At 43.7% G+C, this 25,144-nt stretch overlaps 1 protein-coding gene across 1 annotated transcript; it reads left to right on the top strand.

Moving 5' to 3' along the window:
* The first annotated feature begins 2,811 nt into the window (after positions 1-2,811).
* On the top strand, positions 2,812-25,083 carry LOC143500232 (bactericidal permeability-increasing protein-like). The gene is made up of 16 exons (XM_076994275.1): positions 2,812-2,933; positions 17,018-17,138; positions 17,471-17,585; positions 17,834-17,965; positions 18,074-18,229; positions 20,348-20,411; positions 20,498-20,558; positions 20,671-20,762; positions 20,854-21,030; positions 23,454-23,513; positions 23,743-23,910; positions 24,205-24,272; positions 24,368-24,410; positions 24,502-24,565; positions 24,643-24,719; positions 24,814-25,083. The coding sequence occupies exons 2-16, from the start codon at positions 17,024-17,026 to the stop codon at positions 24,853-24,855; spliced, it is 1,434 nt and encodes a 477-aa protein (XP_076850390.1). The 5' UTR covers positions 2,812-2,933; positions 17,018-17,023; the 3' UTR covers positions 24,856-25,083.
* Positions 25,084-25,144: the final 61 nt, after the last annotated feature.

Here is a 25,144-nt window from a genome sequence, read left to right as displayed (position 1 = left end):
TCGAGATCTGTTACTCCTCACTAGCCTGGGCAGCGGTCAGCTCGCATTAGTATATCAATATAGTAACGCACCGCTTCTAATGACCAGTAACGTCAACGGCGTTGTAACGACAGTTAAAGTAATTAATTATATTATCCCGTTACTGACAAAATGACGCCGTTACCTAACGCCGTTATTTTTAACGCCGTTATTCGCAACACTGCCTAGCAGACATCTACATGAGAAAGGCAGTTTTAGGGAATTAGCACCTGCCCTCAGCATGGGTGTCCAAACTAAGGGGTGCCCAATGTCCAGTTTTCATTGGCCCACAGCAAAATCTGAAAATACAATTGGAATATGGCCCGCCCAAGCAGAGTTGCCAGGTTCGCGGTTTTCACGCCAAATTGGGCTTGTTTGAAAATCCAGCCGCGGGTAAAAATTATGGGGTCGCGGGGTGCGGGTTTTTGGCATACTTTTGAGTTGTGCTACGACGGGAGTTACAAGTCAACACTAAGAATCGATCGCTATATAATACTTAATTTGTCTCCATTTTACACACTAACACCCCCCTGAAAAAATCAAAATATCAAGTAAATGTAATGGAAAGTGTATCCGTTTAATTTGCAATGAAGCTGTCGCTGTGATGAAAGAATATAAATGTTCGTCGGCATTTCTGGTGTGTGTCTAGCGCGGGTAAAAAAAATAAAGGTCACATACAAAGTGTTCACCGGTAATATGCCTCACCGTTTATCTTATTAGTGTAACAAGTACACAACAGGCATTATGAGACCAAACATCAGTTCCAGTCCCGAACAAACACAGAAAGTCTAGCAAATGGCAGCTAGCTTGCAAGTGTAAGGAGCCCAGGATGGATGTCTGTATATTCTGGGTGGAGATATGGGGTCACGGTACCGGGCAGCGCCAGCAGGTCGAGATCAGGACTTTGGGGAGAAAACCCGCGAGCCGCTTTTTCCTCACTCAAAATGTGTGCGAAGAGGGGAGGTTGTATAATTGAACTACATCCGAACTTTCTCACATTTACCTGAGGAAAAATACTGCCCACAGGCAGATTGAGTTGTAATCAGACATGTGAACAAGTCACTAAGTTGCAAGTAACAAGTAAGTCTCAAGTCTTCACAATCAAGTCTCGAGTCAAGTCCCAAGTCAATACAAGTGAGTCTCGAGTCAAGTCCAAAGTCTTAAACTTCAAGTCCTAGTGAAGTCACCCGCTTTCGAATTATCGTTGGTGCGGACCGCTGACACAAGTCAAGTTGCTCATGTGGACCCTTGTAAAAGTTCATTTCCGACCCCTGAGTTATCACATCCCAGCTAGCTAGTTAACCGTTATAGCATTATGTTAAATATACATAGCAGAGACTTACTTTTGTTTGTGCAGCCTCAAATGTCGAACAAAGTTTGAAGTGGTTGCATCTCCATCTCTTATCCTGACTTCACATGTCTTATTTCTTATTTTATTCACAACAGCATAATCTTTATAAATGAACAGGATCATTTTTGGGAGCATGTTGTCCTCTCCGCACAAATTCAACGCTGCTGCCCCACACCCCCTCCCCCGATCGGCTGCAGAACTTGTAGCTAGGACACTCTGTGTGGGGGAAAGCAGGTAACCAAGACGATGACCTTCCGGGCAAATTTTGTTTGGGCGCCAATGTAGAAAAGCGAGAATTTAGCAAGGAGCCCATCCTTGAGCATGTGAAACTCCTCTTAAGTCAGCCAGCGGTCTCCCAACTGATCCAACTTTGCATGTAGAGTACCGAGACCCTCCAATCGAATCCAAGCTTTTACTTACTGTCACAGTCTGCGTTCTGACAGCTCTACCCATCGCATCAATCACGCAGGGTAATTTCCGTAGGCGTTCAATAACTGACCCCACTCTTTACATTTTCTCCAATCAGGAGAAACCCAGTGATCAAAGTTCCAAATAAGAACACGTCCTCAACATCTTCCAGGAAAAGAGGCGCGAGACAAAAACCACGCCATGTCCCCCATGAGTCAAATACATATACAGCTGAGAACGTCTGGACATGTGGGTTCTCCCACACCATGACTCCTCATGGAAAAAATAGTGTCAATTGCGTTGAGAGACCACCTAACCAGTTCCGTTTTCTTTGTTCGAATTCAAAGAGCAGCGTCAGGGTACTGAGATGAGACAGAGAAGCCTAGCAAAAACCAGGGAGTGCAGGAGTGAGAGATAAGTGCCTCTCGTGAAGACAAGAAGAAGTTTATAGCCCACTTCTCTGACCGACTGCTGGTGGTCATCATCTGTCTCCCCACAGTCTGAGCAGATGGTCACTGCTCAGACTAACCCCTGCAGAAATAAGTCATATATAGTTATACATTCCCACATAGTCTTCAATTATGATTACAATAATTTCATAATTACATACTGAAAGATTGGTAAGGATGGGATACCTGGTATTATCTTTCGAATGTTTTCCACCAGTTCAAGGTATACCTCCCTGGAATACCTACGTAAACATCCCAGAGCATGACATCTTAAAGTATTAGACATTAAGAGGTTTAAGACGACCAGATGAATCTCAAACTGTTCCTGTGGTGAGAGTTGTAGTACAAGTGTCTTTCACCCACGCCTCATGGCCTCCAGCACCCTAGTGTGATTGTTTTACTGCACACGTCCCCATCGCTGAGAGGTTCTGAAAATCTCTCCTTCACACCTGAGCAACCTGACCTGACGTTCTCAGGACATTACCTAAAACAATACCCTTTCCTCTAGACCAAATACAACAACTTCCTGTCTCAGCATAAACATATGAATTCTGCAAAACTGGTTTTTGGTGTGAACATTTATGTGACTGTCTCTTCCTGGTTAATATAAGGCCTTTCACTTCCTGCTTTCACTTAGTAGTTCTGTCAGTCAGAGAGACAAGTGAAGACGAGCCGTCTCACACAGACCTTCACTACGACATCCCAAGGTAATCCTACATGTAAAATATATTATTAGCTTACTAATAGGTTCTGAACAGAGTGATTAAGAGAACACACTTCCTGGCCTGGTCAACATGCTTTAACAACTTTGACAGTTCTGTTTATTAGTTAGCAAAAAATACACCAAAAAGGCACCATGGACTGTATGTCACATAAAAGAGGAACCTTGTCCATACAACTTCACAGAAATCATGCTGTGATTGTTCAGTAGTTGCCAGGCTGTGGCATCTGTGATGCATTTTAATAATAATTTAACAATAAACCTTTTTTTTTCAGCTTTTAGCATTTTATAAGTTTTGCTTTGTATACTTTTATTATCTCACTGCATGATCTTCATATTTCTACTGCTTAAGTAATGACGCTTTGCAAGTTGACTGGTATGTTGGACACTAAACCACTCTAAACTTGATTATGGGGGATTTTAATATCCACATCTGCTGCCCTAATAAGCCTATGGTTAGTGAATTTATCCACTTCTTTTGATTTTATGCAATGTGTAAATGGCCCTACTCATGAGCACGGTCATACTCTTGATCTTGTTTTATCTCATGGTTTTAATGTCAGTGATATGAAAATTGCAGAATCAGCATTTTCTGATCATATGCCTGTTATGTTCAACTCACTGCTAGCTGCACAAGCTAAGCCAGTCAGAGCCTCAGAGCTGCGTTCTAGGAAGTTTAGCCCCACTGCAGCGGTTCAGTTCTCAGCTGTATACAGAAACTGTTTGTCTTCCACTGTTCCTCACCTGAACATTGATGACCTAACTGCTTCTTTTAAATCTTCTTGTACAAATGCACTCGATGTGGTTGCCCCTCTCAGAGTGAGAAAGACTAAATTTAAATCTCAACCATGGCTGAATGAGTCCATTAGAGCTGCTAGAAGGGAATGCAGGAAAGCTGAGCGCAAGTGGGAAAAGGACAGGCTTGTAGTGTCTTTTGAGATTCTTAAATCATGCTTGCTTAGATTCCAGGAAACTGTTAGATCTGTAAAAGCAAATTATTTTTCAGAAATCATCTCAAAAAATCAGCATAAGCCAAAATTTCTGTTTAGCACGATCAATTCTTTATTAAGTCCAGTTTCATATCATGGTCCTGAGCCATCCCAGGAAAACTGTGAAGTTTTTCAGGATTTCTTTCTGACGAAGATTGAAAATATTAGAGCTAATATATCGATTTCCACAACTAGTCCTGTCTATGAGCTGGATATCCCAATATTTGAGAAATTTGAGTTAGTTTCTCTATCCCAGCTATCTGGCATTGTTTCCCACATGAAGTGCTCTACCTCTTCGGCTGATATTCTTCCATCTTGGTTATTTAAGGAATCATTTGATACCATTGGCCCTGATGTTTTATCAATCATAAATACAAGCTTGGCCTCTGGCATAGTTCCTGCATATTTTAAGCATGCAGTAGTTCAGCCACTTTTAAAAAAGCATAATCTAGATACTGGAATTCTGAATAACTATCGGCCCATATCAAAACTGCCCTTCATAGCAAAAGTTCTGGAAAAAGTTGTTTTTGGTCAGTTAGCGTCTTTTCTAGACAGCAACAACATTTATGAGATCTTTCAATCTGGTTTTAGGGCACTACATAGTACTGAGTCTACTCTTTTAAAAGTCACTAATGATCTTTTTATTAATGCCGATTCTGGTGATTGTTCAATCCTGGTCTTACTGGACCTGAGTGCAGCATTCGATACTGTGGATCATGATTTACTCATCGAACGTCTGGAACATTGTGTTGGACTTAAAGGTTTAGTTCTTAATTGGTTCACTTCTTATATTAAACAAAGAACTTTTTCTGTTAATATTGGTAATTTCTCCTCTGCCGCCACTACTCTGGCCTCCGGGGTTCCGCAAGGGTCTGTTTTAGGCCCAGTCCTCTTTTCATTATATATGCTCCCCCTTGGTCAAATAATTCGGGAACATAACATCTCATTTCACTGTTATGCGGATGATCTACAACAGGCGTACTCAACTAAATTTGTCCGCGGTCCAGTTTTGGCAGATACCTGTGACCTGAGGTCCGGTGCGGCGGGGGTGGCGAACGTAAGTTGTTGAGCGGGGGGGGGGGGGGGGGGGGGGCGAACGGTGCGCGAACGGTGGAGGCGTTTATACTTTCGCGAGCATTTTGTCCTAAACGATAGGCGTTTTGTCCGAAACGATATGTGGTAGAAACACCCCTCAAAACAGGAAAATGAACATTTACCTGACCAATTTTAATGTTGCTATATGTTTCAGGTTTGAAAAGTGCTGGAATTTAGGTTAAAGCACTGCTTGAAATTGTAACTACTTGGTTTCACAACAAATATCTGTCTGACTGAATAGTTCTCTTGTATTAGGTTAACAAATAGGCCTACGAGCCTCTTGTAATTCCAGGACGAAACATGAGAGAACCAATGAGATTGGGCGTTTTTTTTAACTTAATTATGTTTAACATGCTGGGAAATATTGAAATGAACCTTGAAAGTGACGTACAAGTGCTTGAATTCCACCTTATAAAGGTGTATGAACCCTGAAAACGTGACTTTGTTCATTGCGCTGAAGCGCGGCGCGAAGTTACAAAATTCGAGAGGTGCACGACCTCGCGAACCGACAGCGCGCGAGGCACTCGCGCACACGCGGAGCCACAGCGATTACGTCATTTTCGCCGCGCGGACCCTCGCGCCGCTCGCGAAGCGTCAACCAGGCAGGCTTGTTGTTGAGCGGGGGTGGCGAACGTAAGTTGTTGAGCGGGGGTGGCAAACGTAACACTCGTGACGGAGTGTTTTTTCAATAGCCCTGAAATAAATGCTACGGTTTTGTTTTAGTCCGTATCCAGTTAATCAGGAATGAGATTGGGTCCGGACAGGACTGCGTTCGGGTCCGGATCCGGACCGCGGTCCGCCAGTTGAGTACCCCTGATCTACAACTATACCTACCTTTAAGTTTAGGAAATTGTTCCTCCCTGGATAGACTTCACGAGTGTATCACTGACATTACAAATTGGATGACAAATAGCTTTCTCCAACTGAATGTCGCTAAAACAGAGGTCATATTAATTGGTTCCTCTATGGTAACCAAAAATTTAAAAACAAATTTGGGTTCTTTAGTCCCATTTTTAAGAACAAACGTTAAAAACCTTGGAGTAATTTTCGACTCAGAATTAAAATTTGACAAACAAATAAATGCAACGGTCAAGGCTAGTTTCTTCCAGCTTAGAACAATTGCCAAATTGAAATCATTTCTTAATGTTTTAGATATGTGTAGCCTGTGGGACTTAGTCCCAGTGGGGAAGGAAATGGAGGGGCACTAGGACCCAGCAGGAAGCATCAGCGTTTTGGTAATCACGTAATGTGGATATAAGGAGCTCCCTCGATACCCGTGAGGTGCCGCCATTGTGGAAACATGTGCTCGGAACGCGAACGGAGTTTGGAGTTGCCGACTTTGCCGGGTTCGTGGGTTGATCGCTTGTACGCAGGAGAAACGGTATGTGAATGCTTTGGGTGTGTGTGTCGGTGTAAATAGTAGTGCAGATGCCTGTGTATTGACTCAATGGGCTGGCTTGTTCATTTATAGCTGGATGCAGTACGGAGAGTTTGGGCTGCTGACACAGTCATTGATATTGGGGGAGAAGATTGGAAGTGCAGGTAATTATGCTGTTTTGTGGCAAAGTTGGATACGGTCTGAAGAAGGGGACTGAATTCTGTTAAGGAGTGACTCGGTACGGTCCTGTTTTAACTGCTGGGTTCGTTTACATATATTAATTATTTCTAATATTTTTGTTTAGTTGTCCGGGGAGGCTGCAGAGGAGTGGAGACGCGCCTGTGGTGCAGCCGCTGTTTTTTTCCCACCTTGATTTGTGTTTGTGGTGTGTAGTACAACACCTACAACGAACTCTACAGATTTTTACTTTATATTGGGCATTATTGTCGATGTAAATTAGTCATAGTTCTGCATTGCCAGTTAGGTGAGCTCTATCTGCTTTGTATTTTATTTTAAATAACCAGCTGTAATTGTTGTATTTTAACAGCCCCTTTTTATGTAAGACTCTATAGCTGGGTCCCCTTTTTTTGGGTTGTCTGGTGGTTGGCAGTTCACTTTAGCCCAGGGTTGTGTGCTGTGCTTGGGGTGTTTGAAACAGTTTACGTTTGAAAGTCTGGGGAGTGGCATTGCGCACTTGGGTGTGTGTCCAAATTGGAGGACGCAGCTAATGGTTGCAGTGATTATTTTCTTGTACCTGGGCTATGCGTAGCTGCCACCCATGGGACCCATTTGAGGCTGTACCTAGTGTTACTATCTTAGAGTCTTTTAACCTTGGGGTTGTGATGTCATCGCTCCTTCTTTTACATTTGTTATAATAAAAGTGTTATCGTACCTACAGCTGTGTGATCACTGTATGGGGATCATCACGGGGAACCATTACGATTGGATGGGGCTTTCCCCCCCCCTTTTATAATTCGGGAGTGGCGTAGTTTACATTCGTTTGGGTTACATCGGCTACATTTTGGCGCAGTCGGCAGGATCACACAGCTGGTTTTCTTAACTGTTGGAAAGTTAGAGTTTTGGTTGTGTTGGAAGTGGGAAAAAAACAGTGGTTGCAGTGGATTGGAAGGGGAAACCAAAGTTCAGCAAGGATCGTGGAGGCTTGCCTTTGATTGGCTACTTATTTTTTGGAGGTTGCGTTTTGTTTATTGTAATGTCTACTGGTACTGAACCCGGGGCGGTAGGGGAAAGTATGGGGGAACAGCTAAGGGCATTATTGGCCCGAGTTCAACAGTTGGAGGCAGATAATGCAAGGTTAAGAGATGCTGCAGAATCTAGTAGTTCTGTGCCTTCAGTTCCAAATAGACCAGATTGCTATGTTTATGTACCCAGAGAAAGAAAATGCCCCAAATTCTCTGGCAACACTAGCAGTTTACCTGTAGAGGAATGGGTTGAAGAGGCCCGTCAGTCCTTGAGTGTACGCCATATGCCTCAATGCGAACAAGTTTTATTTTTGTTTGATCATTTAGAGGGTGAGGCCAAGAATGAAGTCAAGTTCCGGGCACAGTCCCATAGGGATACAGTAGACAAAATTTTTAATATATTATCAGAGACCTATGGGGCCTCCCAGTCATTTGTCTCTTTGCAGAAACAGTTCTTTCAACGCAAACAGAGAGAGGGAGAATCTGTGCGTGAATATTCGCATGCTTTACTGTCTCTGATGGGGGCAATCATGCAAATTAAACCAGGGGGTGTTCCAGAGTCAGATATTCTGGTACGAGACCAATTTATTGAGCATACAAGGGATGGAATGTTGCGACGCGAACTGAAACGTTTTGTTAGATGTAACCCTGATTCTTCTTTTTTAACAGTTCGGGGTGAGGCGGTTCGTTGGGTTGAGGAGGGAGAGCATGTGCCGGCCCCTAGGACTAGAGCTTATTCATGCGATTCGAGGGTTCATGTGGTGGACGATTGCGCTGTCAATGCCGGCCCTAAAGATGATCTGGTGGAGGTAAAAGCGTGTTTGCGCAAACAACAAGCGCAATTGGATGCTATTTTAAAACAGTTAAGTACATGTCCTCCAGGTTCCTCTTTCAGCACGGGTAATGGTAGCGTAAGTCGTAGACCATATCGTTTCCAACCAGATGGAAAGCCTATTTGCCATCGTTGCGGACAACCGGGCCACATAGTTCGATTTTGCCGTACGCATATGGGAACTAGCTCTAGTGTACCCAGACCGGAAGGGGTGGTCGGGGAGAGTCAACACCCGGGGGTGGTGGGTTATGCTTCCCAACAACAGGGAAACTAGTACCCCCTGGCGAACGGAGCCCAACGTCAGAGGGGGGTTTAGGGGGCTCAGCTATTCCGGTAAAACAGTCCTCGAAATTGGTGGGGACTCGACCTTTGGTGGAAGTTGGTATGGGGGGCATGAAGGTTTCTTGCTTGATTGACACCGGGTCAATGGTAACCACCATTCCAGAAAGTTTTTTTAGACAACACTTCCAGCCTGGGGTTGGTGGTAAGTTGCAGGAGTGTAATTGGTTGCAGCTTCGAGCTGCCAATGGATTAGAGATCCCATACCTAGGCTATATGGAACTTGATATGCTGATTTTAGGTAAGACTCTTTCTGGAATGGGGGTTTTAGTAGTAAAGGACCCCGCTGGCCCGCTGGCTAGTAGTCAAACTCTTCAGGCGCCGGGTTTGCTGGGGATGAATGTGATCAGTGAGTGCTACGATGAACTTTTCCGCCAACATGGGTCTGCTCTGTTTACTTCTGGTCCAGCTCGGGGGGCTAGTGAGGCATGGAAGGAAGCTTTATTAACATGTCAGAAACTTGACGGTTTGCCTTCTTCAGGATATTTGGGCAAGGTGAGGTCTAAAGGCCGGGCTGCGGTTTGCATCCCTGCGGGGTCCATACAAACAGTTACTGCTACTTGTACTAAGGTATTTGGTCAGGCTCTCCGTCATGTACTGTATGAACCAAACTGTGGGAAAATGCCCGATGGTCTATTAGCCTCTAGGTCTTTCGTGACTATCGATAATGGAGAAGTTTCTGTGCCTATTGTAAATGTGGAAACCAGGGATATCTGGCTTCCCCGCAGAGTGGTTCTGGGTGCATTATTTATGGCTCAGGTACAGCCAGCCAGTGGCCACATGGTGGTGTTCGGAGAGGAAACTAATGCCCAGTGTACAGTGCAAGTTCAGTCCGTCCAGACTCCAAAGGACATTCTTGACCTGTCTGATATCTCTTGGTCTAATCTCAGTCCTGCACAAGAACAGAGCAGTAAGGCCCTCCTTCAGCAGTATAGCTCCGTCTTCTCTTGTAGGGATGGAGATTTGGGTTGCACCAATCTCATAGAGCATGAAATACCTTTGCTGGAGGACGCACCCGTACGGCAGCGATATCGCCGCCTCCCTCCCTCACAGTATGAAGTGGTCAAGACACACATTGGAGAGCTGCTGGATCAGGGAGTAGTGCAGGTGAGCTGTAGCCCCTATGCCTCCCCTATTGTCGTGGTACAGAAGAAAGATGGCACCATTCGCCTCTGTGTAGACTATAGGCAACTTAATTCTAGGACCAGGAAGGATGCTTTTCCCCTCCCTCGTATAGAAGAATCATTGGACGCTTTGGCCGGGGCCACCATGTTTTCAACACTTGACATGGCCAGTGGGTATAACCAGGTGCCTATGGCAGACAAAGACAAGGCCAAGACCGCATTCTGTACACCATTTGGTCTTTTTGAGTTTAACAGGATGCCCTTTGGTCTGTGCAACGCACCGAGTACGTTTCAGCGCTTGATGGAGCGCATTTTTGGGGATGAGCGGTTCCAATCTTTGCTACTTTATCTCGACGATATTGTCGTCTTTTCTTCTGATTTTGGGAGTCATCTGCAGCGGTTAGAGGTGGTTTTGGCCCGACTAAAGCAATACAATCTGAAGTTAAAGTTGAAGAAATGTCGCTTCTTCCAGTCTGAAGTTAAGTATCTGGGGCACGTGATTTCAGCCGCTGGGGTTATGACAGACCCGGACAAGATCCAGACGGTGGTAGAGTGGAAGCAACCCACCACTTTGACTGAACTTCGCTCATTTCTTGGCTTTGCCTCATACTATAGGCGGTTTGTAGAGGGTTTTGCCAAGGCGGCAGCTCCCCTGCATAAGTTGGTTGGGGTTCTTCAGAGTCAACGTACACCCAGGGGAGGGAACTCCCTCAACGAACACTGGGATAGTGTCTGTGAACAAGCTTTCCAAGAGTTGAAACGAAAATTAGTGGCTTCTCCAGTGTTGGGGTATGCCGACTTCAGCAAGCCATTTTCTGTTGAGATTGATGCTAGCCATGCAGGTCTGGGAGCAGTTCTGTCACAAGATCATGGAGAAGGGAGAAGGCCAGTTGCATTTGCCAGTCGGGGTCTTTCCATAACGGAACGTAATATGTCCAATTATAGCTCCATGAAACTGGAATTGCTTGCCTTGAAATGGGCGGTCACAGAGAAGTTCCGAGAATACTTGTTGGGTGCCAGGTTTACAGTCTATACGGACAACAACCCCCTTAGCTATTTACAGACTGCCAAGCTTGGGGCGGTTGAGCAGCGCTGGGCCTCTCAATTAGCATTATTCAATTTTGACATCAAGTACCGCCCAGGGGCCATGAACCGTAATGCAGATGCACTCTCCCGGCTGCCTTGTCCTGCATCCCCCAAGGAAATGGCAGCAGTTGCCCCAGGCATTTCGGGCCCATTGTCCATGGGTCCGTTGGCTAGAAGTCAGGTACTAGAAGCCCCTTGTTTTCTTATTGATGCTCTTCCAGTACGGGAAAGGGCTGATTTACAGACTCTACAGGAGGCCGATCCTGTTATAGGATCCTTTCTACATTTTTGGCGGAGGGGGCAATTACCAACTGCTATGGAACGGAAGGAAGTTTCCGCCGATGTCCTAGAGCTGGTTCGACAGTGGCAAAGGCTTGGAGATCGTGATGGAGTTTTATATCGACATGTGCAGCCACCAGAGGGGGGCAGACCTTCATGGCAATTAGTGTTACCCCGTTCCCTGCGCAATGAAGTACTTGTAGCCCTACATGACGACCAAGGCCATCAAGGATGTGAGCGGACTACAAGTTTGGTGAGGCAACGGTGCTATTGGCCGAACATGAGGAAGGACATTGAGAAGTGGTGTCAGGAGTGTGAGCGTTGCTCCTTAGCCAAAGCGGTTCAGCCCAAAGTACGAACTTTCCCAGGCAACCTGTTGGCTTCTCGACCATTGGAGGTGGTGGCCATTGACTTCACGATCCTAGAACGAGCAAGTGACGGGAGAGAGAATGTACTAGTCGTAACCGATGTCTTTTCAAAATTTACTCAGGCATATCCCACCACAGATCAGAAAGCAAGTACAGTGGCTCGCATACTTACGGAAAAGTGGTTTTATGTCTATGGTGCCCCCCAGCGGTTACATTCTGATCAGGGCCGGAACTTTGAGGGGGACCTCTTGCGAAGCTTATGCAGACTGTATGGGGTTGAGAAAAGCCGCACCACACCCTATCGACCACAAGGAAATGGGCAGTGCGAGAGATTCAATCGCACCTTGCATGACCTACTACGAACTCTTCCTCCAGAGAAGAAGCGAAAATGGCCACAACACTTGCCCCATGTGCTGTTCGCGTATAACACCACTGTGCACTCCTCCACAGGTTACAGTCCTTTTGAGTTGATGTTTGGACAAAAACCACATCTTCCAGTTGATGCATTGCTGGGAACTCATCCAGAAGGTCAGCTTGAGGTCCCTGTGGAGGACTGGATTACAAGACACCAGGAACATCTTCGGTCAGCCTATGAGTTGGCAGGCCGCCATCTGCAAGAGGCAGCGGCCCAAAGAGTACAGCAACAGCCCAAGGGAAATGTTGACCTCCTGCCGCCAGGTACAATAGTGTACAAGAAGAACCATGTGTTGGGTAGGCATAAAATTCAAGATGTGTGGGACGCTAAGAAGTATGTGATAGTGAAGTGCCTAGATGATGTGGGACGGGTGTACACAATTACACCTGTTGAGGGTGAGGGCAGGAGGCATAATATTCATCGGACAGAACTACGAGTGGCTCCAGGGCCAACACCTCAGGTGGTCCTTGGCGAAGGAGAGGAACGGGTCCCTTGCCCAGGGAGTAGGACCGAGGCACAGGATGATCAGGATGAAGAGGATGACTGGAGTGGCCCAGTAGTGGTAGTGGCACCTCGTGATGCAGACCTAAGAGTGCAACCTGCGACTGTAAGGCCCCCAGCACCATCATCTGAACCTGGGGAAGCAAGAGAGGAGCGCAGTTCCGCTCCAGCCGCTAGACCAACAGCTGAGTTGACCCCAGTTTCCTGTGCTCCCCCAGCCACCGTTGGCCCCATCCGTCGGACTGGCAGAGCAACGGCTGGACTCCACTCTAACCCGCACCACCTTCCTCGGGCTTTTGCGGCCCAAGGTAATGGGCAGGTGGGGGCTGCAGTTCACCTTCAGGTAGATACTATTCAAGCCTATTTTAGACCATGGTGTTAGACTAGTTGCCGCCGGGACGGCGACTTCTTAAGTGGGGGTGGATGTAGCCTGTGGGACTTAGTCCCAGTGGGGAAGGAAATGGAGGGGCACTAGGACCCAGCAGGAAGCATCAGCGTTTTGGTAATCACGTAATGTGGATATAAGGAGCTCCCTCGATACCCGTGAGGTGCCGCCATTGTGGAAACATGTGCTCGGAACGCGAACGGAGTTTGGAGTTGCCGACTTTGCCGGGTTCGTGGGTTGATCGCTTGTACGCAGGAGAAACGGTATGTGAATGCTTTGGGTGTGTGTGTCGGTGTAAATAGTAGTGCAGATGCCTGTGTATTGACTCAATGGGCTGGCTTGTTCATTTATAGCTGGATGCAGTACGGAGAGTTTGGGCTGCTGACACAGTCATTGATATTGGGGGAGAAGATTGGAAGTGCAGGTAATTATGCTGTTTTGTGGCAAAGTTGGATACGGTCTGAAGAAGGGGACTGAATTCTGTTAAGGAGTGACTCGGTACGGTCCTGTTTTAACTGCTGGGTTCGTTTACATATATTAATTATTTCTAATATTTTTGTTTAGTTGTCCGGGGAGGCTGCAGAGGAGTGGAGACGCGCCTGTGGTGCAGCCGCTGTTTTTTTCCCACCTTGATTTGTGTTTGTGGTGTGTAGTACAACACCTACAACGAACTCTACAGATTTTTACTTTATATTGGGCATTATTGTCGATGTAAATTAGTCATAGTTCTGCATTGCCAGTTAGGTGAGCTCTATCTGCTTTGTATTTTATTTTAAATAACCAGCTGTAATTGTTGTATTTTAACAGCCCCTTTTTATGTAAGACTCTATAGCTGGGTCCCCTTTTTTTGGGTTGTCTGGTGGTTGGCAGTTCACTTTAGCCCAGGGTTGTGTGCTGTGCTTGGGGTGTTTGAAACAGTTTACGTTTGAAAGTCTGGGGAGTGGCATTGCGCACTTGGGTGTGTGTCCAAATTGGAGGACGCAGCTAATGGTTGCAGTGATTATTTTCTTGTACCTGGGCTATGCGTAGCTGCCACCCACGGGACCCATTTGAGGCTGTACCTAGTGTTACTATCTTAGAGTCTTTTAACCTTGGGGTTGTGATGTCATCGCTCCTTCTTTTACATTTGTTATAATAAAAGTGTTATCGTACCTACAGCTGTGTGATCACTGTATGGGGATCATCACGGGGAACCATTACGATTGGATGGGGCTTTCCCCCCCCCTTTTATAATTCGGGAGTGGCGTAGTTTACATTCGTTTGGGTTACATCGGCTACATATGGAAAAAGTCATCCATGCTTTTATTACTTCTAGACTGGACTATTGTAATGCACTGTATATTGGAATGCATGAAGCGTCCCTTAAACGCTTACAGTTGGTTCAAAATGCCGCAGCCAGATTATTAACTGGAGCCAAGAAAAGGGATCACATTACTCCTATCTTGGCATCCTTACACTGGCTCCCAGTGCATTACAGAGTCCAGTATAAAGTAGCGCTGATGGTTTTTAAAGCTTTGAATGGATATGCCCCTGTTTATATAGAGAACATGCTTTGTATGTATACACCCTCGAGATCGTTAAGGTCTGTATCAAAGTCACTTTTGGTGGTTCCACGAGTTCGCCTCAGAGTGGGGATCGTGCTTTTTCTGTTGCTGCACCTAAACTCTGGAATAGTCTTCCACATGACATTAGACTCACCAAATCTGTGACTGTTTTTAAATCAAAACTAAAAACATATTTTTACAAGCTAGCTTTCTGCAATTGTTAAACTGTTTTAACTGCATTTGGAGGGATGTCTTATTCTGTTTTATGTAAGTTATATGTTTTATGTGAGCATATGTTTCTGTTATTCTATTTTATGTAAGTTATATGTTTTGAGAGCAGAGGGTATGGTGTTTCTTTGACATTGTAAAGCACTTTGGTTTTAAATTGTGCTCTATAAATAAAATTTACTTACTAAATTTACTTACTAAATGCAGTTGTCCGGAGACAGAGGGAAAAACACACACTGTGATTCACAGTCAAATCAGATCACATGTCTAAGCACATCAGCTGCAGCGTGATGTCTTGTGTCAGGATTCCAGGCCTAATTCAATATGCCAAAAAACCCTACTAAGTTGACCACAGTTGTGTGTATCTGACTACATCACATTACACACACACAGGGCTTAGACACATCTTCACAAATCCAGTCTGCAGTCAGGAGAGTTGGAGGGCAACTGTTCACCCAACACACGCTACTCAATTAGTTCAGTCAAAGTTAGAAACACTTTGAAATTTGTTTTTTTTTTATTTCTGAAATCTAATTGCATATGTATAGTGCACCATATCTACACATTTCAGGTAAAAGTGCAGTTAGTTTTCATATTGTATTTTAATACTGTATGGAATGTTTTTCATCTCCCAAAATCTTTCATTTCTGAAGATTTTTCAATTTCTGAATTGTTTACATTCAGAACAATAAACTAAATTACAAAGGATTATATGAACCTATTAAGATTTTTTACTTTAAAGATGTCACGTTGAGGACCCCGGCCCCTCCCTTTTGGGTGTGTGTTTACATTGTCCACGTGTATCGTCTGCGTCTGTGGATCTACGTGGTTGTGGTTATGTCTTGTGATAATCCATCTCACCTGTGACTCGTCTCGTAATCACGTGGGGCTAATGTGGTTTGTCCATTTAATGTGCGCTCGCGCAGTGTCCTGTGCTCGTCGTTGTCTAATGTTTACACGTTCCGTGTCTGTTTACATGTGCCACGTGCGCTATTGCACAATATTTGTAAAAATAAAAGGTAACGTCTGTCGCAGCAAGGGATTCTGTGTCTCGTCCTTCGCTCCACCCCGTACGTCACAAAAGAAAGTAACATTTTAATAAAACACCATGGATTTTCTCCATGAAACCCATTTAAATGAAATTTTTTACCAGATTTCAGTTCAATTTATATTACACATGAAAACATGAATGTGATGTTTCTTTGTAAAATGCTCAAAGTTGATTGATTTAACTTTGAATTAATGACTTTGAATTAATAAATTAAGCATATATTCAACCAAGCATTATCATAAAACTTTAAACGATAATTCAATGTACTTTATTTTTGACCAAACACCCAGTGTTACTCTAATTATCAAAGGCATAACAATACTTTCTATCGCATACATTTTTTATTTCAAATGACATATTACTTTTCAATTGTCAGAGGTAAAGAAGAGCTTGGTCAACTTACTACAGAAAAAAAAACCAACAGCTACATTAATAATTAAGCCGAAGGTTCAGCCTTAACCTCTGATTCCTTCTCCTAGATTTTTAATCCATTCTCTTCACTTATTTTCTTTTCTGCTCTCATGCATTGACAATGGAGAAAATGCTGAAAATGAACAAGGCCCATTCAGACTCAATTCACATTTTTATTTTTATATTATTTTGGCTGTATTTTGAACCAATTCAGTAGAAGGGCCAATATACACTGGATTGAATACACTTGACTGTATCCATTGGATTGCATACACTGGGTTGTATTCACTGGATTTTATTCACTTGATTGTATACACTGGATTGTAGGCTAGATGGCGTTTGGTCTCTAAAATCTCCATGAAGCTTGATTCCACTTTTTTGTTGCTTTCTTCTTCTTTTGTGAAGAAACAATGCTATGAAGTGAGAATCCATTTGACATGTTGGGAAGTTACACACACCCGTAAGAGGAAGTTACGTTCCTAGAGGGAAGAACCACCAGTCCAAAACTGTACTGAGATTAAGGCAATCAGAAAATGTCTCAAAACTGTGTATATTGGAATGTATAATTCCAATTATTTGCAAGAGTCCATAATGGACACAGATCTGGACACTGCAGGACCACAACATATACATGACAACCAATACAGTTTCCACATATTAAAGGACAATTAACACATGACAGGCTTTTAAAGCCAACAGGCTTAATTAACAGGGCAAAATGAGAACACTTCTGAAGCACTTCTGAAACTCTCAGATAGTTCTGCAGTAGGCCCCATCTGGAGAAACTGATTACATACAGATGCTAAAAAGCTCCATTATAAAGTCCATGTGTATCTCTACCAGGCCTGAATGCCAATGATGTCTCGGTGGTGCATTCTGGTCCTATTGGCTTTGTCCTGTCCAGAGTCTTCCGGAACGGATGCTGGAGTCAAGGTGAAGATAACTCAAAAGGGACTGGAGTATGGTACGTACAGCATAAAACATGGTCCAAGTAGACGTAGAGGTGGAAGTCAATATTTGTAGTGTTGCAATCCATGAGGGCTGGGATAATATGGCAATGGAACATGGCTCAGAAATGGAATATGAAAGAATGAATGAATGAAACTTAGATTTATTTAGCACCTTTCAAGATACCCATGGTCATTTTACAATTAGCACAGCTACAACATATACCTGTTTACATTTTGTATACATACAACATAGGGCTGCAAGCTGAGTGGCTCCACTTTTAAACTTCACTGTAGATGTTTATCAAATCTGCTGTGTGCAATCAGGTTTCTATTTGCTTGACTGCAGGCCGTCAGATTGGGATTGCCACTCTGCTGGATAACCTTAAAACCATCAAAGTGCCAGACATTAGCGGCAAACAAGATTTGTCTCCCATTGGTGATGTCTCCTACAGTCTGACGGGGTGAGAGCTACACTCCTACACAAACATTCGTTTGCCTTATAGTTAGGTTGACCTCTGCCAAAAAATATAAATACACAAGCACAAAAGTATGTTTGAACAATACTTTTAATAATAAATATCTAAATTGACACAGGGCTGGGTTTTTAGACAATGTTATATCAGTGGTTCATATAGGTTTAAAACTAATCTTGGTCTGGGGAACTGGCTCATAATGTTTGGCTTAGTGCTCTTACCCCTGATCTTCCCAGGATTGAGATCGTGGATGTGGGCCTGCCTCAGTCAGAAGTGGGTTTGGTCCCGGGTACTGGAGTCAGCTTGACCATCAGCAATGCCTACATCAACCTGCGCGGCAACTGGAGAGTGAAATACCTCGGTTTCATGTAAGCAGAAGAAGCCGGCAAATATTTTCTGTGCAAGTGTGAAATCTGCATACGCTATTTCAAAGATACTGAGTGAAATGAGCAGTGAATGTGCTTTAAATTCTGTAGATCAGACAGCGGTTCGTTTGACTTGGCCGTGAGTGGACTGACTATCTCCGTCACCATTAGCGTTCAAAGTGACGAGACCGGCCGTCCGATGGTCAGCAGCGCTAACTGTGCAGCCTCTGTTGGCCGCACCAGCATCACTTTTCATGGGGGTGCCAGGTAATAGCAACTACAGAGACATTCCAAAATATTTTAATAATTCCATTAAAAAAGTTAAACTTTCATAGATTATAGATTCATGGCCCACAATTTAAACAATGTCATGTATTTATTTATTTATTTTTACATAATTTGGACTTCCAGCTCATAAAACCCACAAAAACAAGATTTCAAAAATATTTTATGTTTCATGTTTTAAAACTGAGTGTGAGGTTTGCCAGAATCTTCTCGGAGCCAATCGAAAGTCATTTTCCATAATCTCACTGAGCTCTTCCCACACCAAACTTTTGCCTGTGCAACGCCCACAGCTGCGATCCCCTTGGCCCTCCAGTACCCGTGTGCTGCCTCTAGAGGCCCACAATCCAAAAAATTAGACTGAAAAGTGTCATTCATTTTGTTTGCTTTAATGTAATCATTCAACTGGGTTGACACAACTTTTTCAATGATTTTGCCAAGAAAATTATAAGAATTTATAAGTTTTAAGAATACTAGGGAATTCTTAGGCTATGTGAAATTGTGGTTTAGAGGTCAAATAAGATAACACATTCATTGAATCAGTGCAATTAATTTTTAACTTATTCATTATTCATCTCCACAAACAATGACAAGTTCCCAACGATGTCCTCAACCCACCTTGTTACGGTAAATGGGGTGAATGACACGTTCTCAAACGCGGCCTTTTTCTCTGGTCAAATAAGTGCGACAGAGTCCAATAAGCCCTCTTTAATTAACTCGTCATCAGAAAACACGGGCCGTAGTCTGCCCAGGTCTGAGTTAAACAGTCTAATGGCCTGGGGGACAAAAGACTTCCTGAGTCTATCGGTGGAGCAGGACTTGGACAGCAGCCTGCCGCTGAATGAGCTCCTCTGTCTGGTGATCGTGCTGTGCGGAGGATGGTGAACATTGTCCATGATGTTCAGCAGCTTGTTGAGGGCTCTCCTCTCTGCCAGTGGTGTTAGGGGCTCCAGCTCTAATCCCAGCACAGAACCAGCTTTCCTCACCAGCCTGTCGAGTCGTCCAGCATCCCTCTTGCTGATGCTGCTTCCCCAACACACTACAGCATAAAAGAGGACGTTGGCTACCACAGACTGGTAGAACATCAGTAGGAGCTTCTGGCAGATCCTGAAGGATGCAAGCCTCCTGAAGAAGTACAGGAGTAGGGGGCTGGTGGGGGTGACAAGGTGGTGAGTGCTGCAGTGGGGAAGGGGGATGGGGCAGCAGGAGCAGGACAGCCAAACCTGTTGTAGAAGTTGTTAAACTGTTTGCTCTGTCCACACCCCCATCTTCTGAGCTGCTGCTATTGTTTTTGCACCGTGTCGTACCCCAGACCTCCTTCATGTTGTTTTCCTAGAGCTTTCTTTCCACCTTTATCCTTCTGAACAGAGAAGACACAGGAGGTGGGGTTTATTAGCCAGAGTATACTTCTGAACCTGGAAGACAGAGGAGGTGGGGTTTACTAGCCGGTCTATACTTCTGAACAGAGCATACACTAGAGGTGGGGTTTACTAGAGGATCTATAATTCTGAACAGGGAAGACACAGGAGGTGGGGTTTACAAGCTGGTCTATACTTCTGAACAGGGCAGCTGAGTTATTATTGGTGTTTCTCCAGGGCTTAATTCTTCTTAATTCTACCAGAAATAATTTAGCTACTTTTGGTGCCACAACATCAATTCAGTTTCTTACTCTGTGTGTGAATGTTTCAACTAACTCATTCCCATTTTCTGAGAGGGGAGGGAGGGACAGTATCATGTCCATGAAGGCCTCAGCACTCCCAGCACTGAGATAACACTCAGTGTGTGTCAGACCTGAGAATTCACTGAGTGTGCAGGAGAAGTAGGTGAGTTCCTACAAGAGTGCAGACTGTAATTTTGCAGAACCTCATCAATCTCCTGGGGTTTACCTCTGAGATGGTGAACAGTCTCTCTGACAGGAGACGGTGAGCTCCTGTGACTGACATTACTGCTGGTGGTTGGGTGTAAGTTCCGCATGTGGCTAACTGTAGCTGAGCTACACAGACAGAAGTTGGGGAGAGTAACTGAAAAAGAAACGAAGGACAAACCGATATTCAAAGTAATACCACCTTACTTCCCCCTTTCTCTCTTCCTCTCCCCCTCCAGCTGGTTGTATAATCTGTTCAGTAGCTTCATCGATGACGCACTGCGTGGTGCCCTACAGAGCCAGGTGAGGTACCTCCACTATGAGCATGACAACAAAACCACTAAAAAAGCATATTAAATGGCACGTTGTTATTTCAAACACCATTTCAGATCTGTCCTCTGGTCTCAGATGCCATAAATAAAATGAATCCCCACCTAAAAACACTAAATGGTATGATACTTAAATTCCTTTTTTTTTAATTATATGTGCTACAAACATATATTACATATCTATTCTCCAACACACTACAAAAAAAGAGATTTTATACTCCTCAATTCCACAGTTCTGGCCAAAGTTGACCAGTATGCTGAAATAGAATATTCCATGGTGGAGTCACCTGTCATATCTGCTTCCAGCATCGATCTCGGTTTAAAGGTGAGCTTAAAGACGATTACAGAACCTGCAACTGACAATCCAGGCCAACCTGAACAAAAGTTCACCTCCTCCCTCTGCTCTCTCTCTGTAGGGTGAATTTTACAACATTGGGGCACACCAGGAACCTCCTTTCTCTCCGGTGCCTTTCTCCCTGCCCCTAGAGGACACCAGCATGCTGTACATGGGAGTTTCCACCTTCACTGCCAACTCAGCAGGCTTTGTGTACAACACTGCAGGGGTGCTCAGTATTACCATCACAGATGATATGGTGAGCTAAGATGTCGTCCCTCTAGCCATCGCTGAGGGAAAGGTGCGGATGTGGTGACAAACACAAACTATTGACCCATTCCAAAAAAATGTAATATCATGAAAAAGTTTATTAATTTCCATAATTCCATTCAAAAAATTTAACTATTATAGATTCAGGGCCCACAATTTAAATTATTTTTTTATTTATGAAGTATTTAATTATTTATTTTTACATAATTTGGGGTCCAACTCATAAAACCCACGAAAACAGGATTTCAAAAAATTTTAATACTGTGGAGAAATCAGCCAAAATTTTGCAGGGCATGAATGTTTTAATGTAATGTATGTTTTAACCTGAGTGTGACACACTAATCATCTAAACTCAAAGCACCTGCACAGATTTCCCCAGATGTCAATAAATTGCTTCAGTTTGGTTCAATTGTCTCAATTCGGTTCAATATGGGGAAGACTGCAGACAGAAGACCATCATTGATACCCTCCATAGGATGGGTAAGCCACAAAAGTTCATAGCTAAGGAGGCTGGCTTTTCACAGAGTGCTGTGTCCAAGCATATCAATGGAAAGTCTAGTGGAAGGACAAAATGTGGCAGGAAAAGATGCACTAGCAAAAGAGATGACTTCAGAGGTCTTCAGAGGATTATCAATAATAATTCACATTCAGACGCATCTGGGAGATTGGCTACAGCTGTCGGGTTCCTCGTGTCAAGCCACTTCTGAACCTGAGCCAACGTAGGAAGCATTTCAACTGGGCCAAGGAGAGGAAGAGCTGGACCGTTGACTAGTTATCCAAGGTCCTCTTTTCCAATGAAGTTATGTGTGCCAGTCAGGAATCAAGGTCCACGGGTTTGTAGGAAGACGGGTAAGGAGCAGAACCCAAACTGCTTGAGGTGCATTATGAAATATCCACAGTCGGTCATGATTTGGGAAGCAATGTCTGGTGCAGGTGTTGGTAAACTCTGCTTTCTTAAATCCAAGGTCACCGCAGCTGTCTACCAGAATGTTTTAGAGGACTTCATGATTCCTTCTGCTGAGGATCTGTATGGAGATGCAGATATCATCTTGCAGCAGGTCCTGGCCCCTGCCCATGCCACCAGAAGCACCACAGCCTGGTTTGATGCCCATACCATCACAGTGCTTGACTGGCCAGCCAACTCACTGGACCTAAACCCCATTGAGAATCTATGGGGTATTTTCAAGAGGAAAATGAGGGCCACCAGACCCAACAAAAAAGAAGAGCTGACAGCAAGCATCAAAGAAATCTGGGCCTCCATAACTCCCAAGCAAAGGGATTCCCAATCAAGTATTGAAGATTGACATATTTTGAAAGTACCATATTTTATTGATTTGATGTCATCCTAATTTCTTTTTTTCCTGCAAAAACCACTGATTTCTCCACAGTATTCGAATTTCGTGGGTTTTATGAGCTGGACGCCCAAATTATGTAAAAATAAACAAATACCGTATTTTCAGGACTAAAGAGCTCACCTCAATATAAGCCGCACCTACAAAGTTAAAAAAATGGAAAATGTTGTATAAGCCGCACCGGGCTAAAAGTCACATTTATCTACTGAATACATTTAACTGAACTGGGGTGAGGTTCCCGAAACGTTCTTAGCGCTAAGTACTTCTTAACCTCATACATTTCATACGAGGTTACGAAGTACTTAGCGCTACGAACGTTTCGGGAAACCCACCCCTGTTCAGTCTCTGAACGGTGCCTGTATCATCAGATTTGGCTTTCAGATGGTGTTGTGCCGAATTCTGACTCCCCTCATTTATCCGCATAAAGACGCTACAGATGATATTGTCAATTTATGTTTCTATGCATAAATAAGAGCTGGATTTTAATTATTCATCACAGCAAACGGCACAGCATTATCTATGTCCAAAAACACACTGGATCAAGTGTGTTAATTATTTTAAATAAAATACACACTGGCCAATATCCCGAATATTATCTGTAGCGTCTTTATGCGTGTGCAAACGAGGGGAGTCGGTAAACACATGTTGGTTTGAAAAAGCCTCTCCGTCGTGCCTGCTGCTTGCATTTTTGCTAAATGAAAATGAGCACTTTCTTCTTTGATTTACAACTTTGACCTACCACCTGATTCACTTTCTGCTCCGTTCCCTGACGGGTAAAAAAGCCACACCTCATTATAAGCCACATGGTTCAAAGCGTGGGGAAAAAAGTAGTGGCTTATAGTCCGGAAAATATGGTACTTGAAATAGTTTACATTGTAGGCCCTGAATCAATAATCAACTTTTCCATTATATTCAAATTTTTGGAATGGGACTGTGTATGTTTGTTTTTCCTGTGCATATTAGAGTGCACTCAATGAATGAACAAATTATTTGTTTTTAGAAATTGTTAATATAAACAGCCAGGTAGTAAAACAAAGTATAACACTCTTTCCCCCTCCAGATTCCCTCTAGTTCTCCATTTCGACTGGACACCAAGACATTTGGAAACTTCATTCCTCAAGTACAAAATAGTTTCTTCATTCAGTAGACCAGCATTCAAAAACTACAGTTTTCAAACTCAAATTTTGAATCTTAAAGCATACATACATAAGCAACAGTTGCATAATTAGGTTAAGGAAAAGAGTCATGTTTGGGTGAAGCATGCTGTCATGAGCAAATATTTAACAGTGGAATTTTTGAAAGGAAACATTCCATTAATGAGTAACTCCAACTCTGGGTCTCTGGGTTAGATAGCTAAGCAGTTTCCTGGTCTGAAGATGGATCTCCTGGTGAAGACAGCCACGGCGCCAACAGTCATGTTTGCACCCAACAACATGACGCTGCAGGCTAGCGCCACCATCACTGCCTCCGCCATCCAGCCCAACACCACCCTCACGCCCCTCTTCATCCTTAATGTGGTGGGTTACACAGGACAGTCAGGCCATCAGCGATGCCCATCATTTACATCACATGCAGAGCTGAACACTCCAGGTTCAGAAAGTAAAACTCCTTCCCAGGATTTTATTCAAGCTTGCTGGATTTTCCAATTAGTGCAAGCCAGGTAAAATTAGTGGAATCAGCACAATCCAGGAAGCCTGAGCAAAAGAAAATCTTGGTGAAGACTTTTACTTTCTGAACCTGGAATGTCCACCTCTGATTATTTTGGTACAGACCATATTTTTTATGACATATCTCCCACATTCTGCCCATAGGATGCCAGTGTGAGTGGTCAGATTTATGTAACTGGGGTCAAAGTGGCTGGAAACCTGACCCTTAATACGTACGTCATTTAATAAATATAAAGATTATTATAATCTTAAATTATTGCGGTTTGCTTCATGTTTACATCTCTATATGCACTTCCTCTTCCCCCAGAATGAATGTGACCTTAGGAACAAGCTTTGTTGGCCCATTCGAGGTACGACAACAACCTCAAAGGTCAACTGAAGTAAAAGAAGTTACTGTTACAACAATTACTCTGTTACTACATTGAATGTTCTTTGCAACAGGTGAAATCGATCGCCAGCATCTTTCAATTGGTCGTGAAGGTTGCCGTGATACCCAAGGTTAATGGTGAGTGCACAATTTGGTGCAACACGTTTATTGTCACTAGTAAGTAATTTTAATGTCTGAATTCCCTTTTGTGGCAGACCTCCTAAAGCAGGGTTTTCCTCTGCCAGCCATTGGAGATATGAATCTGGTGAACACTCAACTAGTCATTATGAAGGTACGATTCAATCCACAATGTTTGCTGCACAGCTGGTTGGAGGCCGTTTTGTGCATCTTTGAGCCCCTGCTATAAATACACTCTGTTCTTCCAGGACTATGTGCTGATTGGGACAGACGTTCAGTTCACAATATGAATGAGCATCCCTGATGTCTGCACAATTTCAACTGCTAGTCGACTGTCTTGTCAAATTCACTTTCCAATGAGTGGAACAAATGTGATTTACTCATGAAAGCAATCTGCCTACACAATCTGCCTACACAGATCAAACATACTTCCATTACTTGTTGCAATCAACAATTCTTTATGGTTATTTTTATTTCAAACATGATTCCAAATAAATTACATTCATTCCATAAGGCCATTTTCCAACTAAACCAGGAACTTTTTTCTCTTCTGCCCCACCACACTTGACAACAAGCAGG

This window comes from Brachyhypopomus gauderio, unplaced genomic scaffold, assembly GCF_052324685.1.
Source record: "Brachyhypopomus gauderio isolate BG-103 unplaced genomic scaffold, BGAUD_0.2 sc138, whole genome shotgun sequence".
Classification (NCBI taxonomy): domain Eukaryota; kingdom Metazoa; phylum Chordata; class Actinopteri; order Gymnotiformes; family Hypopomidae; genus Brachyhypopomus; species Brachyhypopomus gauderio.
This window is presented reverse-complemented; position numbering and strand designations above follow the sequence as displayed.